The sequence below is a fragment of the Kwoniella pini genome, chromosome 11, assembly GCF_000512605.2.
Source record: "Kwoniella pini CBS 10737 chromosome 11, complete sequence".
Classification (NCBI taxonomy): domain Eukaryota; kingdom Fungi; phylum Basidiomycota; class Tremellomycetes; order Tremellales; family Cryptococcaceae; genus Kwoniella; species Kwoniella pini.
In genome coordinates, this window is record NC_091726.1 from 17,783 (window position 1) to 33,651 (window position 15,869).

The following is a 15,869-nucleotide window of genomic DNA, read 5'->3' on the forward strand; positions in this document are numbered from 1 at the left end:
CAATCATACTGGTCATACCGCTGTCGGAAAGCATCACGCTTCATGTCTTTGTCAGAGGGAGACGAGCGCGACAACTCAGCCCAGAAATCACTCGACCCGCCACACCCCGTATTCGCCATATCAAGTCCAGATCAGCCGACAACGTCCATACCAACTAGTCCGGAACTCTCACCAGCTCCGTCCCCACCACTGACCCCGTCTAGAATCCCAAAAGATGATCCTGCAGATAAGCTCACTTCCAAGCAAGAAGTTGATCTCAACCTCTCCGAGGGGTCTCAGCTAGATACAGCAAAGCAAGATGAAGGAGAGAGCATTGATGGGGAAGTCCATGCGTCCAAAAGCGCGGCTGATGAGTTAGAACAGATAGAAGAGTCTCGTCGGCCTGATATGCTGAAAGTACACTGGAAGAGTCGCTTGAGGGATCATCACATTATGGACATGAAGTCCATCCAGAGGTCAGCTTCTTCTGATAACGAAGGTGAAGCTCGTAGTGCTAGACAAGTGGCTTCCAAGTTAGTCAGGAAACATACAGGACGATCACCCCGACTTCCAACACCAACATCGGACAGTGATTCTGACCTGGACCCCGACAATGGGCCGTCGTCCTCTGCCGTTTCCCTTAATTCCACTGATTCTCCAAATTTAGGCTCACGTAGTCGAGGAAGGAGGAGATCCAGCGGAAAATCATCCAGAGAATCATCGATCTGGGAGACGAGTGATGATGAGAGTGAAGATGACAGATCTGTCAAGCCAAGAGGAGTACTCAGCGCTCTATTAGGACTGTACCGGGATGATCCTGGTGGGCGAGAAAAAGGGAATCTTCGATCTCTCCTTACGGGTCAAGGAGACCATCGAGACAGACACGGACGAAAGAAGAGAAGATGGAGCTCCCAGTCGCTCTTTGCTACCGCTTCGGCCAGCTCAAGTGTTCATGGAAGTAGAAGAAGCAGTATGAATAACGAGGAGGAGTTTTCGGGAAGTGATTTGGAAGAAAGATTGAAACATGAGAAAGCCCGAGTACACAGGAACAGACGGCATCAACAGCTACCTCATCGGAGTCAAAATCTTGAAGAGCCGTACATACCCTCACCACACTTTTCGAATGTAATCAGACCTCCTCCTAATGTTGGGATTAGCCAAAAGATACGAAGATTTATGATCGGGCATGGGTATCCTGCAACATGGTTTGGATATATCAACAGCGCCCCCGGTACATCTGCAGAAGGGACAGGCAGCAGCCAACGCGCAATGGCGGCTCTTATTATTGCATCTTCGAGTCTTGCGGGTGCAGCTAGTCCCACCCTATCTCACATTGCTCCTGCTTATGGAGAAGACGCGGAGACGAGTAATGGTGCGAGACGAATCAGCTGGTATGATGGTGTGGATGAACCGCATGCTATACAAGAAGATTTGGATAGAAGGGTGGATGAAGAACTCGGTACGGACGGTGAGAACGGTACGAATCTAGAGAAAGATATGGAGGAAGGTCGGCTTAAAGGAAGAAGAAGTCGAAATAAGAGAAGAAGAGGGAAAAGGACGCAGAAGGAAATGGCTGTAACGAAGCATGTCTCGAACATAATCCAGAGGAAGAAGTGAGTTCGGTAATTTGGCAATGGCTTTATTCTTGACATCACTGACAATGCTCTTCCAGGTTCATCGAAATGCTGGCCAAAGCGGTTGTCAGGTGGGTTAATTCGTTAGCGATCTGCCAGAGCGTGTCTTTACTGATCCTCGTTGCAGCTATGGTGCCCCGGCTCATTCGGTTGAAGCTTGGTTATCAGCCACAGCAGATATCCTTTCCGTCGAAGCCTCCTTCTTCTTCCTCCCTTCAGTACTCATTGTCGCATTCCGAGATTCCGATGTCCACTCTACCGATATTCTGTTCATCCGCCCGAGTGGTGGACTGGAGCTATATCGACTTTCTCTAGTGCACGAGGTGTACAGGAAAGTAGTACATGATGAGATATCCGCCAGTCAAGGCTGCAGGGTTCTGAGGAGGATAGAGCATCGAGTGAGCCATGTAATATGCTAAGAATAGCACAGTACGCTAATTCTTGCGGTAGACCGTTCCATATTCGAGATGGGCTCTCATATTAGCTGCAGCTGTAGCATCAGCAACTTCTGCCAAAGTAGCATTCTCAGGTTCTTTCATCGATATTCTTATGTCAGGAGCTCTGGGTAGTACGTTAGCGATTGTGCAATTCACAATCGCCGAGAAGAACAAGTTGGTTTCGAACATTTTTGAGATTGCTATGGCTGGCATACTAAGTTTCATAGCTGTAAGTGTAGAAAATAAGGTGTGAATGAGCAGAAAGCTGATGACGCCATATCCAGCGAGGATTAGGAGCATCTAATTACTTTTGTTACGAGTCGCTAGCTTCGGTAAGTTTTTCGAGATTGGTACAAATACCTTTAGCTGATCAAATGGATCAGGCCGCAATTGTGCTCATCTTGCCAGGATGGCACATCTGTCTTGGAGCCTTGGAGCTGGGATCGAAAAATGTTGTTGCTGGAGCGATGTAAGTCAGGCTTTGAACCAGAACTTGCCTCGTGATCGTCTTGCCACTGACCGACAATTTAGACGACTGGTATGGGCAGTAGTATATACCCTCTTCCTCTCTCTTGGTCTCGGTATAGGTAGTCAAATATGGGATTCATTTGGTCCTTCGCAGCCTACAGCGATGACCAGTACAACCTCCGCATCGATGGCAACAATCACGGGAAGTTTCAACAGCAATAATACCTATTGGGATCAGACCTTCAATAATGGTTGGTGAATAGCGTACCGCGAACGTCTCACTGGCTCATCACTGTACGTTATTATAGGTACTTTTACGTTCTCAAACTCGACTTCGAGCACGGCAGAAGTCACAACGGTCGCCTGTTACAGAAATCCAGATTGGAATTATTGGTGGTATCAAGAAGGTAAGACTTGCCTTGAATCAATAGACTGAGTGGATGATGAAGCTCATCCTCGCGTATAGTGAGCGATTGGTGGTTGTTCCTCCTGGTACCCCTTTTCGCCTTCTCGCTTGCGGTCTGGTTTAGAGCGGATTGTCGATCCAAGGATATCTTCGTGATGGTCTTGGTAGCATGTGCTGGTTATGTGGTAAACTTCTATCTCTCAGAAGTAAGTGCAATTTCAAGTCAACATTCACTGCTCCTTTAGCTGATTCCACCGCCAGCAAATTGACCAAACTAATGTGGTATCCGCCGTTTCTGCTTTTACACTTGGGTGAGTCATATGCAATTGATCGGTGACCCATACGAATGCTTATTGGTGATTTATGGGTGTATTTAGTATACTTGGGAACCTTTATTCGAGATTGGGAGGCGGATCGGCCTTTCCCTCAATGGTTGTTGGGATTCTCTTGATCGTTCCTAACGCAATCGCTGCCGCTGGTGGGTTGAGTAGTTCTGGATCAAGTGAAGACTCGTCATCCGATTCGTCAAGTGCCAGTGGTGATGAGATCAATGCCGCGGTCATAGTTAGGTAAGTCTTCTGCTTGAGTTCGAGCGCGTGCCAAAGAAATTGACTGTCAGATATCAGTATACGAATGGTCCAAGTTGGTATCGGTCTCGCGATAGGTTTATTCGCTGCCGCTTTGGTCATCTACCCTTTCGGCAAGAAACGTCGATACATTTTCAGTTACTAAGTTATGCTTCCCATTTGACAATCTTCAGACACGATAAAGGACATATAGAATATAGATCATAGAACATAGAAGTAAAGACATTGTAAAGATAGCTAATTTCATTCACATAGTCCAAGTTGTCACAATGCATTATTATACACGGAATTCAAGCATGATCCGAGGTGGGGAATCGTAATCAAGTTTTGTAATGTGTTTATTTACTCGTATCTTTATCCGAAAAGATATTAACGAAATATCCTAATCGCTGTAAACATACCCTGTGAATGCGCGCTTTGACCTGGTTGACATCATCTCATCTGCTTCTTCCTCTTTGCTCCCTGTTTTGCCCTTGACTTCACCTTCTCATCAAGATGTGTTTATCCAAGCTATGCTCTGTATGAGACACTACTTTGCATCCGCATCATGGCCTTCGTGATCGTGATGGAATTTCTCGCCTTTTAACTAAGGAAATCGATATAATCTTTCGGTTCCAGTCAATCACGTACCACCCAACATGCCGAAAGCTAAATGGTACGCTGTCAGAGTAGGTAGAAGACCCGGCGTGTACGCTACATGGGAAGAAGCAGCTCGTCAGGTGAGCTTATATGACATCATGCGTTCAAATGGTATAGTGAACGGCCTCCTAATCCTCATACCCCTCATTATACAGGTCAACGGCTACCCGGGAGCAGTTCACAAATCTTTTCCCCATCCCAAAGCTGCAGAAGTGAGTAATCTCACACATCAATGAAATATACATGATTGCTGATCTACCAAAAGGGATGGTACAGAGCTGGTCTGCGACAACGACCTGCCAACACAAGCTCCTCCGTTAGATACAATGATCCAGAGCAGTCAATCAAAACCGAAGATCTAAATGGAGGCATCCCTTCCACAAATCACGTCAAACGTCCGTATACTCATCCGACATCTATGGTCACAGGACCTGCAGTGAATACAGACATCGGTCCGTCATCCTCAGCTTCTGAACCTGATCTCTCATCGCAACAGGAAGAAATATTGAAAAGGATATTGAAAGGTGAGAACTACTTTTTCACTGGTTCAGCAGGTACAGGGAAATCAGTATTACTCCGAGCTATCATCAAGGCGTTTAGACAGCGTGAGGAGGACGAAAGAATTCTGGAGGAAGATAGATGGAGAAGATATCTGAGCGGAGAGGTCAATAATGAAAGAAGTGAGGTGCAAAGGTGGAAACTAGGAGTTACCGCTAGTACCGGTATGGCTGGTGTGTGAGTTCTTTGGTCAAAATCTTTTGTAGTACGGTCTGCAGAATCTTGCTTGGCTGACGAGTAGCATCAAGGAACATCGGTGGATCTACTGTACACTCTTGGGCTGGGATAGGTTTGGGTGAACTACCTGCGGAGAAGCTGTACCAAAATGTTCTGAGAAACAAGATCACTGCGAAAAGATGGAAGACTACCGGAGCTCTGATCATTGATGAAGGTGAGTGCGAAAACTTCATATACTCATGAACAATTATCTTTCAATGTTTGATTTACTGATATGAGCATCCGATGTGCTCACAGTCTCAATGATCGGCGCCAAACTATTCGACAAATTAGAGTATATCGGTCGCAAGATCCGTAAATCAACTGAACCATTCGGCGGACTCCAAATAATCCTGTCAGGCGATTTCTACCAGCTTCCTCCCGTGACAAAGGGTTCATCGAGCACGACGTCCTTCGCCTTTGAAGCTGAGAGTTGGGAGAGGGTCATTCCGAAGGATAACATGAGTGCCTTGACGAGGGTCTTTAGGCAAAAAGAGGACGCTTTCGTTAGGATCTTGGAAAGTATGAGAAGGGGAGTTATAGCCTCGAAAGATATAGATGTTCTGAAGGGGCTGGAAAGGACAGTCGAATATCCAAAAGGCGTTGAGCCTGTTGGCTTGTGAGTGCTCGGTGTTACTTCTCCTTCTGTTCGTTGTATCCACTCAGCCATGCTTACGGAATCGATCCATTTCGCCTCAAGGACTAACGCTTATACCACTTCTCACACAGATACCCACAAAAAGCAGAAGTAGCTGCTATCAATGCGGACCGGCTGAAGGCCCTTGATTCTCCTTCACAAGTCTTCATGGCGTTTGATGTACCTGGTATCACCTCGCAAGGATATGCCCTAGACACTGCCAGGGCTACACACAGTCTCAACCGAAATACTATCTGGCCGCAGGAGCTGGAGCTGAAAATCGGAGCCCTTGTCATGCTCGTAATCGTGAGTGCTAGTCATGCTGCTTTCCTTACGTATGTCAGCGATTACTGACGAAAAGCCTGTTTCGCAGAATATGCAAGTATGTTGATGACTTTACAGTTTGGTTATTGTTTTAGCTAACTCCCAATCAGGATGGTGTTCTGGTGAATGGATCGACAGGTATATTCACCACTGCTATCATCCAATCAGTCAAGACTAATTGTGAAATTCGTCATAGGTACCGTTGTCGACTTTATGACGATCGCAGAAGCACTTGCAGTCAATATACGCCCTGTGTCAGGCAGTTTCGGCTTGTCGCCTGATACAAAAGTACGTTGGCCAGTGGTCGAATTCATACCGTCGAAGTTTGCCAGTGGCAACATCGCTAAGCGAGTGCTTGTGCCCCAAATGACGGTCGATGTGCTGAACGCTTCGTGAGTATGGATCATTGAATTACTCCTTTCCATATACCGTATTGGGCGACGCACTCAAGAAAACACTTTCTCAGTTGGAACAGTCGGAACTGATCATTGCTTGATCCGCAGCGGTAGACCAGAAGCCACGAGACACCAGATTCCGTTAATCTTAGCTTGGGCGTTGACCATACACAAATCCCAGTAGGTGCATTCTGGTGATGCAATGATCAGGAGACTAAACTTCGAAATGTCAAACAGGGGTCAAACTTTAGAACGAGTGAAAATCGACCTGAACAACATCTTCGTGGAAGGTGAGCATTCCACTTGTCATGTCATCAGTAGTTGATTTTATATCGCTGACCTAAACTCATGATAGGCCAAACATATGTTGCGATCTCTAGAGCAGTTAGTCTTGACACATTACAGATTTTGAATTTCTCCGCCCACAAGTAAGCTGTCATATTTGTGACTTGTAACCGTTTCAACTGATATTCCTTGCTTCGCTCCAGAGTCATGGCTCATAGTCGAGTGATTGAATGGGCTAGACCATTCGAGCAAGAACAGAAGGATGAGGAAGAATGGGATGAATTGATGGCTACTGCCGACTTGACCTGATGAAGCAGCCTTGACGACGAAAAGCAGACAACTTTTGTTCATATATCATGCATCATGCATACCATGTCACCTGGAAAACCGGTTCTACAAAGTAAATTGCACAACAGATGGCCTTCTGCCTATTCATCCAGCTTGACCTTTCGCTTCTTACTAGCTTCTACCATTTGCTTCCTCTTCCTCCCGTCCTCCCTGGCTACATCACGACCGCCACCTCCAACGGCTTTCCTCTTGATGGGCGCTTTAGCTAGATTCCTCTTTTGATCCTTAGTGGGTTTTCTCATATCCAGCATGTAATCAGGTACGGGACAACCGCTTGAGCGTAAGACATTTGCTATCGTTCGGAGATATGGCCCATCCTCGACGTTGAAGTATGTTATGGCTTTTCCTGGTCGTCCCGCTCGGCCTGTTCGCCCGATTCGGTGGATATATGATTGAACAGTTTGAGGGAAATCTGAAACGCCAACAGATTTAAGCTCCTCTGTCATTTACAGTCGAAAAGAACGATCGCTTGCCCTGTGGCAATCAGTTCGGAAAATGATCGAGGTTTGAACTTACCGTAGTTGATGACAACCTTGACTCCTCTAAAATCCATACCTCTAGCCAGAACTTCAGTGACTACTAGCATCCAGACATGTCCTAATCTGAAATTCTTAATCGCTTCATCCCTTTTCGATTTGCCTCTACCGCCATGAACGACATCCACTTTGATACCTTCCAGTATCAAGTTTTTGTACAATTCATCGGCTCTTTCGATGGACTGGACGAAGATCAATGATGGATAAGGTAGTGACCCAGTTGAGATTAGATTTCTGAGAGCGAGCAATTTACCGGATTCTGACCCGGTATACAGCAGCGATTGATCGACAGTTGTTACGGCTGAGTCTCTGCGAAACGAGAGAGAGGTGTTCAGTGACCGAGCATTCATGGGTTATCCGCGATGTCCGAATGCATGAGCGATGAGGTGGACTCACTTAACACCAACCACCACCCTAACGCCTTCATCTTTAATCCACTTTTTAGCTATTTCCTCCACTCCGGAAGGCATCGTAGCTGAAAAGAAGGACTTCTGCACATCCTGATGTGTACAGCCTTTGAGTATCGGTTCGACTTGAGGTAGGAAATCGGGAGAAAGAAGTCGGTCGGATTCGTCTAGGATGATGTGACGAGTTCTGTCAGATCGCACTTCCTGTTAGCAACATATCCTGTTCGAATTGCCTGATCACAAGTACTCTGCCCACCTAAGAGCAGTAAAACATGTCGACTCACGAGGCAAGTGATATCCTGCTTGTTTCCACCAAATGATGCAGTCTCTCTGGCGTGGCGATCAAGATGTCTATGCCTAAGCCACTTGGATTTCCAGATTTAGGTTGAGCGAATTCGTCAACACTTCCGGTTGACTCTTCATCATCCTCACTCTGCTCGTCATCTTCGACATCTTCTTCAGGCTGCCCATCTGCGTTCTGTTTTGATCTAGAGGGTCCAGGGGAGCTGTCGCAGACCGCTTTCTCTGTAGCTTTCGTTAAAACCAATGACCTCCAGCTTCTACCTCTTGTAACCGCGTTCACTACGCCGTGAATCTGGATGGCCAAGTCATGTGTTGGAACAAGTACTAGTGCCCTGACACCTTTCCCTTCTTCCGTCTCTTTGAGCGATCTTGAAGGATCTCCCAGTTTGACTAAAGTAGGTAGTATATACGATAAAGTTTTACCGGATCCAGTGGGAGCTACGCAAATAGTATCCCTCCCCTCTAGCAGACATCCACCTACAGCACACTGTACACCCCATAGAGAATTGATATTGGCAGTTTTCAAGGCTTTGAGTAGTGTCTCTCCACCTCGTGAGGGCGTTGAAGCGGAATCGAGCGAGGTGAGAGATGATAGACTTGTATCAAGAGATTTAGGCAAGGGGTCAGATCCTGTCAAGGTGATCTTTTGAGTCGGTGGAGCAATGTGTACGGAAGATGAGGACGAGGAGGAAGATGCATCTGAGTCCGAGTCGGATTCTACTTCTACTTGTACTGGCTTCGATGGTGCAGCTGGATGATCGCCGAAGAAATCGAGGGAATGAGGAAGAGTTGTAGCGTTGTGAAGGTTCGTTGGTTTCGTTGACGCTTTGCCCTTGCCTTTCCGGTCTTTTTTCTGATGATGATCACGCTAGTCAGCCCAAGTGCGACAAGTTGCAGCATCATGTCACTCAGTGAAGTCAGGGACGGGCAAGAATACTCACACCTCCGAAAAGTTCGAAATCACGTTGAAACCTGTTCTTGTCAAATTTCGCTCCTCCAGCTGTGAGTAAGTTGAAAGCGGAAGCCATACTGCGTCGTCAGACGGTATCGACAAACAGGGGCAGGGGGGATTTGTGATCGTTTAGGTTGGTGCGGTCAATTGTTGAGGTAAGAGTAGAATAGCAACAATGGTTGTTGTTAAAACCGGGATCCTCTGAGATATTTGAAAATTATAACTTGTGACACACGAGTGGAGGTAGGTAAGTTTGTAATAGGCATTAGGATTATTCCTTATGATCATTACCAGATGCACTTGGATGAATACCTTTTATTTTATAATTACAGCTTAGGTCTGGTTTAAGGGACCATGAAAGATGCTTAAACGATTATGAGAATACTTTATAAGAATAGGCCTACCCAAACACTATAGTATAATCTGAACCTTCATCACTTGTGTATATTCTCGACTCAGTAAGAGCTCAGACACCTCGTACTAGGACCAGGAAGGCAGTAGGCGACGAAAAAGGCTATAGCGATTTAGCTATCTCATTTAGCACGGTTTCATCATTCATCATCCGCAGCCGATTGCACTTTGGACCTCAAAACCTGGAGAGATGGGATACATAAGGATATAGCGACTTGCAATCAGAAGGAATCAACGATCATTCCTTAAAATTGTTTCAAGTACCAGGTGATTGGAAGGACACAAGTTTAGGTCGTCGAATACATGTCGAAGTACAGGCAGTCAGCCAGCGCGTGAAAAATTGGGATATGATACCACTTCCGGCCTCTCGACGGCCTCACTTATTTCTAGCTATTTTATCCGTGATTGCCCTGTTACTTTTCGTACAGAATTCTTACCACCCTGGCTCAGCTCTACTGAAGCCTTCCTTTCCTTATTCCCGGCCAGATGTATCTGAAGACTATACTGGGCTGGAAGCTGAAGATCATAATGTGCGGTCGAGAGTAGAAAGGCTTAGAGAGTTTTGCGGCAGAGAAAATGCATTCGAGAGGGAATATGGAAGGACAAATATACGGATGAGTCGAGCATATGAAGGTGAGTCCTGAAGTCTCCATGATAGCTTATCTGCAAGTGATGCACACCAAGGGGAAAGGAAGGGTTACTGATCGACAAGCCGATCAGGATCACATCACCGAATCAGACAATTCTTACATAAAGCCCTCAGAGGTGAATCCTTAAACATATCAGTCATCGGTGGAAGTGGTGAGTGCTCGCTCATTTGCAAAACGGCATGAATGCTAATGATTCATATACAAAATCTTAGTGACAAAAGGACACCAAGTACAGAAGGATGAAATTTGGTTTCACAAGTTCGGAGAATGGTTTAAAGAGTTCATCGGAAGTACCGTGGATATCAACTTTGTTAACGGTGCTGCACCTGGTTCGTTCTTTTCCCCGTATATGCATATTGGCCGCTAATGAAATGCCTTGCTGTAGCCACCGGCTCCGACTACTTCTCTTTCTGCTTCCCCTTACATATACCGCTCGACTCCGACTTGGTCTTTATCGAATTAGCTATCAACGACGAAGGCATACTCGAACATGTGGAAAATATGGAAAATCTGCTCAGAGGATTATTAGATCTGCCGAATAAACCAGCTGTAATTTTGACGGAAGCTTTGGCTTTTAGTAACGGTGGTATGGGGGGAGGTGGTGGGCGAATGCATTTGTAAGTTTGTCGCTCGTTCCACAAGCCCGAGCTCGCGTACTTCTCTCTCGTGTCTCATGATGTGTGGTGTTCTTCATACGATGCCATTGCTGATAGTCTTCCAGACCTGTCGCCCAATATTTCGATGTGCCGGTCATCAATCAACGGCACCCTTTGGCGAATCATATTGCCAGGTATCCTCAGCTGATTCGCCCTTACTTCTCGCAAGAGTAAGTCGCTCGCATCGTAAGAAACCTTAGAACACGAATATGCGCTGAGTTCCCCTTCTTTGTAGCTGGTGGGGTAATCCTGATATGCGACACATGAATGCGAAAGGTCATCGTGATTTAGGTAATCTGGCAGCAAGTTTGATCCAAGATGCCTCTTGTATCATGCTCTCCGAAGCTACATTCTTCGTGCCTTATTCCCCTACCGAACAGAGTCAAGACGAGCAAGCATCATCAATACTCGGTGGTGTCTCAGCAGGAGACGAAGAGACGACTTCTCTTGAAGATGCTTTACTGTTAGATCAGTCGTTGGCTTTAGCTCAATCGACTTGGCCCGAACAAAGTAGATCATGGAGGAAGAAGCCTGACGAAGGGAAAGCAGTGGGAGAGCTCATGCCTGGGTTATGGTCTACACCTGTCGAATACGGAATTTTACCTCGTCTAAACGTATTGGGAGGCTGGAATCCCAACTTAGATGCCGTCGTACCCCATTTCAATCCTACATGTTTATCTACAAGAGCTCAACAACCTCAATTTAACCTAACACCGTCATGGAATGATGGGCAGTGGGAATACTGGATACATCCTGAACATCTCGATAAACCTTATCTTGTAGCTAGGGAACCAGGAGCAACAGTGAAATTTCAACTAGAAACTAATGTAGGAGTAGTGAAGCTTTATAGTTTGAAATCAAGATCGTTTGGACTGGGTGCAATTGAATGTTGGGCGGATGAGGAGCGGGATAAAGCGGTTATCGTAGATGGATATTGGACGAACGAACCGTAGGTCAAGCTCAATAAAACCTCCCGTTGTTCCCTCAGCATCCCATCAAAGTCACACACGTCAGGTTATGGCGTAGACCATCTTGTCTTCTACGCTTCGGTCGAATAGACCGCTGATATTATCTGTACAATTGTAGGAACATTGGTCGTTTCGCGACAATACGTTCTGATCTAAGCCAAGGTGTACATACTATAACGTGTGAATTATTAGAAAAGACTTCCGACCCTGAAGGTCGACATGAATTCAGGCTGATATCAATGATGAGGTGAGTACCTTGACACTTCCAAATGAAATAACTCATATCTTGAAGCTGACCGATTCCGTCTTAAACCTAGTGTATGATTATTTGAATAGGCTGCTGAGGTTTAGCAGATCATAACTTCTGTGCGGAACAGTGTTATCGGGTGTTTGGACACTTGCGAGGAAATGTTGCGGGATGTTCGGGACATTTACATTGTTTTATTGTACATTTGGTTGATCATAGGCTATCATAGGGAGATCCCATTTGTTTTCTCCTACTCAGATCTACTTGAAACTATGATAGGACCATACCTTTCATAGATTCAATTGAAAAGATTAAGGTACAATATTAATCATGCTTGTCGGTCACGCTACCAGACGTTTCACACTATGGCAGTATGTGATATCCCGCACCGTTCGTTTGAAAGGAAAGCACGAAATGTCCATAGCGAACAATTTTAAGAATGCAGAGACAATCTCCACATCATAAATTTGGTGAGCTCACAAATCGAAGGGCTGTACTCGCAGGAATATCTGGTATAACGTCTCCGTGAAGCAACATGTCGATCTCGGACGACTGAACAGATGTCAAATACAAGATGAAGCGACCAACAGAGAGCGGAGTCGAAGCGATCAAGTCAAAATGTATATTTGTGTTGAGCTTCACACGACGATATCTGGATGCCCCATTCGTGAAAGGCTTGAACGATTGTAAAACGACAATGTCAGCCGAAAGATACCAGATCACCACAAGCAAAGGAAAAGAGTTTAGGCAGGTATGTATCGAAGACCGAACAAACAAAATATATTCGTCTGAAAAGTCGACTTGTATCGAATCTTCATTAGTATAACGGTTAGTATAACCGCTTCTCAGTTTACGAGCTTCGGCTTTCGACTATACGCGGTAGACCAGGGTTCAACTCCCTGATGGAGAACATTTTTTGTCATATTTTTAGTTTTAAAATTTTTTTCCATGCATCTGGGAAAAGATATATCTGTACTGTAAAACCAACTGCGATGCACAGAAGGCTTTATTTTGCGAATAGGCAAAACTATGCATCTATACTATAAGATGACTCTTTGCGATCCTACACGTTACCCATGACTTCCACTCTGCCCTTTCCTTTGGTCTCGTTATTAACCAAATCCGTTATCGTGCGGAAAGATCCTGGATTTATTTGGACGATCTGAACGCATGCAAAAGCAAGATCAGCCCCGTTTGCGCCAGATGCATGGAGTTTTGTCGAATTGATCTCATCAAATTCAATGGCTGAAGGAGGTAGAAATGTTTCGAGAAAAGGAGAATAAAAATCTTACAGCTTCCCATTCCATACCCATGTCGTCCTCTTCAACCTCTTCTACCTCTTTTAAGATATTCTCCTTAACCCTCTTTGCATCTTTACCAGGCATACTTATTCTAATTCTCAATCTAGATCGCCTTATTGGTAAAGTACCTTCACTCTCTTCACTTGTGAGTTTTTTGATCAATTCCAAAGCTTGTGCTTTAGCTGGTTTATCAGCTTTAACTGAAAATCCGATTTCTGACATTGTCTTTTCTATCATCCCTACTGTATGCTTTCGATTTGTATTTGGATCAACAGTCATTTCGCTGACTAATGTAGCTATTTCACGAGATAATGATGAAAGTTGATGTGTCCTTTCGAGGTTGTTGATTTGCAATTCTCCTTTACGCAGAATCTGTTAAAGCAGAAAATTTGTGAGCATTAAGAGCGACTGTTTCGAAGGCTTGACATTTGATAAGGAGAAGACATGGGAAACCTCAGTGCTCCGTTAGTCCAGATGGAGAAAGAGCATATATCAATGAGGAGCATCAAGCAGCGAAAGGAAAGGAATTGGAGAGGTGTAAGACGATCTCAACGATACTGAACATCTAGGCATAGGTATCTGCCCAACAGGATTCGTGAGAGAGTGCTCACCTCTTCTATGACTTTATTCATGTCATCCGTTTGAAAGCATTTCGTCCAATCATCCCTTTTAGCAACTTGACCTTTAGGTACATTGGTGAATATCTGTTCGATCTGTAAGATCTCTGAAAGATCCGTCTCACTGGATTCAAAGTAAACCGTTAGTTATAGTACATGGATAGCTTGAAATCAGACACAGCTTACACCCCTGATCGAAATTCGGATACTTTATTTTGATAACATGCGATCTACGATAAGTTTTAGCATTGTGAACTGACATACGTCCCTCTCTTGGCTTACCTCAAATCTCTTGCCTCCTTTCTTCATTCGTACTATACTGACATTGGTGAGTCTGTTACAGGCAAACATCAATACTGTTCGGACCAAAAGCGATGTGAACAGAAGGATTGAATGAGCTCACTTTATCTGAGTTCCTGGCTGCTTATTCATTTTATCTGTACGCTGTCGATTCTCCGAATGTAATAATCTGTATTGACTCGTTGAGCTATACCAATTTGAGGATAAGAAGAATGCCGCTGAAATGTCAACAAATATTTTAAGAGTAAACGTCATTATGTCGGTATGGTGAGATTTTCATCCGTGGGAAAGTGAAATGATATGATACTTAAAGTTGCAGCTTCCATTCGAACAACGTCAACGATATTCATACTCATTTATCATAACATTCTACCACATAAAACTCAATTAGCCAATAATAACTGTAGCCAAGCATCACTACGAGCACGACAAGGATAACGAAGAAAGAGTTGCTCATCATGCAAATATAGAACACAGACAGTAAATCCCTTTGACGTCGAATAGTAATCATCATACGTATTAGAGAAGATGAAGGTTTTCGAAAATGACGTGACTTTCAAGTGAGTTGAGAATTTTAGTCCATACGTCAAGTTTAATCTACAAAGAATGTAATCAAACTAATATTCTCATACTCGAAATCGTAAAGCTACTCCCCCGCTCAAATATTCTCTGCACTTCATCGAAAATACCCAAATCCTCACGCAACTCACGTATATTCTGTTGACACCATAGATAGAACTGTTGATCCGGATACAGGTATACTACGTTCAGAAAGGTTGATAGGTGTACAACAAGGAGCACCAAAATGGATAACCAAGGCGAGTTTTGCAAGATATCCATAATTTCTCCTGACCCCTAAAGAGAATGTCAATTCTGTCTTGACTTGACTGGTTAAATTTCAATCCGTTGACTTATTTGTAATAGTTATTCCACCTTCCTCCAACTGCATATGTCAGAGAAGTAGTTTTCGTTGATCCTGAAAATAATAAAGCAGTTATGATGTCTGTTAATTTGAGTCTAGCTCAATACGTGTGAGTACATTCTCACGAAACATAACGAATTTTGTTATTATATATTAATGTAATGTTTGAAATCTTGTAATGTGATTTATCTTTAGATCATGCCTTGAATTGATAAATTATTTACCATCACCTATTAATCCACAAACTACACTTTTCAAACAACGTGCATTACTTATATCTGGTTTCCCAACTAGAATGATTGCTAGAAGAATTGAACAAGCTAGTTTTGATCGATTTAAAAGTAATGCTGGAATAGGTAAACAAGGTTTTGAATGGGTTTTAAATGGTGGTGATCAAGCTTCATTACCTAGACCAACTTTAGATTAGAGATATTATACGAGCGAAAGAAGAGAATATAAGTCATATAGTTCGAGGATGGGTTTGAAGATAAAAAATCAGTGGCGAATATGAAGAGAGGGTTCAAATTAGTAAGAATAGAAAAAAAGGAGATAATCACAGCAATATGAGATACCAAGCAAAAACAGACCACAATTCAACATACACAAGTAGCACAATCAAAAACGTAGATGACAGTTGTAGATTCACTGATACCCAAACAAATAGCCTCAATATGTTTGTATTTTAT

At 44.2% G+C, this 15,869-nt stretch overlaps 6 protein-coding genes across 6 annotated transcripts; 4 read left to right on the top strand and 2 right to left on the bottom strand.

Annotated features, from left to right (window-relative positions):
* Positions 1-42: 42 nt before the first annotated feature.
* Positions 43-3,656, top strand: I206_107339 (uncharacterized protein; the record flags this gene model as incomplete). Its single annotated transcript, XM_019157385.1, has 12 exons — positions 43-1,592; positions 1,652-1,684; positions 1,741-2,011; positions 2,064-2,279; positions 2,335-2,382; positions 2,434-2,519; positions 2,582-2,769; positions 2,827-2,925; positions 2,985-3,130; positions 3,186-3,235; positions 3,302-3,493; positions 3,551-3,656. The coding sequence occupies 12 exons, from the start codon at positions 43-45 to the stop codon at positions 3,654-3,656; spliced, it is 2,985 nt and encodes a 994-aa protein (XP_019009025.1).
* Positions 3,657-4,149: 493 nt separating this feature from the next.
* I206_107340 (uncharacterized protein) lies at positions 4,150-6,874 on the top strand (the record flags this gene model as incomplete). The annotated part of the gene is made up of 12 exons (XM_070203501.1): positions 4,150-4,230; positions 4,306-4,362; positions 4,416-4,885; positions 4,957-5,099; positions 5,183-5,543; positions 5,654-5,867; positions 5,981-6,023; positions 6,082-6,277; positions 6,389-6,460; positions 6,518-6,570; positions 6,636-6,708; positions 6,769-6,874. The coding sequence occupies 12 exons, from the start codon at positions 4,150-4,152 to the stop codon at positions 6,872-6,874; spliced, it is 1,869 nt and encodes a 622-aa protein (XP_070059602.1).
* A 119-nt stretch (positions 6,875-6,993) lies between these two features.
* Positions 6,994-9,187, bottom strand: I206_107341 (ATP-dependent RNA helicase ROK1; the record flags this gene model as incomplete). Its single annotated transcript, XM_070203502.1, has 5 exons — positions 6,994-7,325; positions 7,430-7,758; positions 7,846-8,043; positions 8,141-9,012; positions 9,101-9,187. The coding sequence occupies 5 exons, from the start codon at positions 9,185-9,187 to the stop codon at positions 6,994-6,996; spliced, it is 1,818 nt and encodes a 605-aa protein (XP_070059603.1).
* Positions 9,188-9,869: 682 nt separating this feature from the next.
* I206_107342 (uncharacterized protein) lies at positions 9,870-12,047 on the top strand (the record flags this gene model as incomplete). Its single annotated transcript, XM_019157388.2, has 7 exons — positions 9,870-10,155; positions 10,243-10,323; positions 10,385-10,501; positions 10,558-10,789; positions 10,894-10,998; positions 11,064-11,777; positions 11,915-12,047. The coding sequence occupies 7 exons, from the start codon at positions 9,870-9,872 to the stop codon at positions 12,045-12,047; spliced, it is 1,668 nt and encodes a 555-aa protein (XP_019009028.2).
* Positions 12,048-13,106: 1,059 nt separating this feature from the next.
* I206_107343 (SBDS family rRNA metabolism protein) lies at positions 13,107-14,393 on the bottom strand (the record flags this gene model as incomplete). The annotated part of the gene is made up of 6 exons (XM_019157389.1): positions 13,107-13,205; positions 13,336-13,716; positions 13,956-14,085; positions 14,148-14,191; positions 14,244-14,295; positions 14,365-14,393. 6 exons carry the CDS (start codon positions 14,391-14,393, stop codon positions 13,107-13,109), a joined length of 735 nt encoding a protein of 244 aa, XP_019009029.1.
* A 396-nt stretch (positions 14,394-14,789) lies between these two features.
* I206_107344 (uncharacterized protein) lies at positions 14,790-15,610 on the top strand (the record flags this gene model as incomplete). The annotated part of the gene is made up of 4 exons (XM_070203503.1): positions 14,790-14,821; positions 14,908-15,079; positions 15,186-15,292; positions 15,379-15,610. 4 exons carry the CDS (start codon positions 14,790-14,792, stop codon positions 15,608-15,610), a joined length of 543 nt encoding a protein of 180 aa, XP_070059604.1.
* Positions 15,611-15,869: the final 259 nt, after the last annotated feature.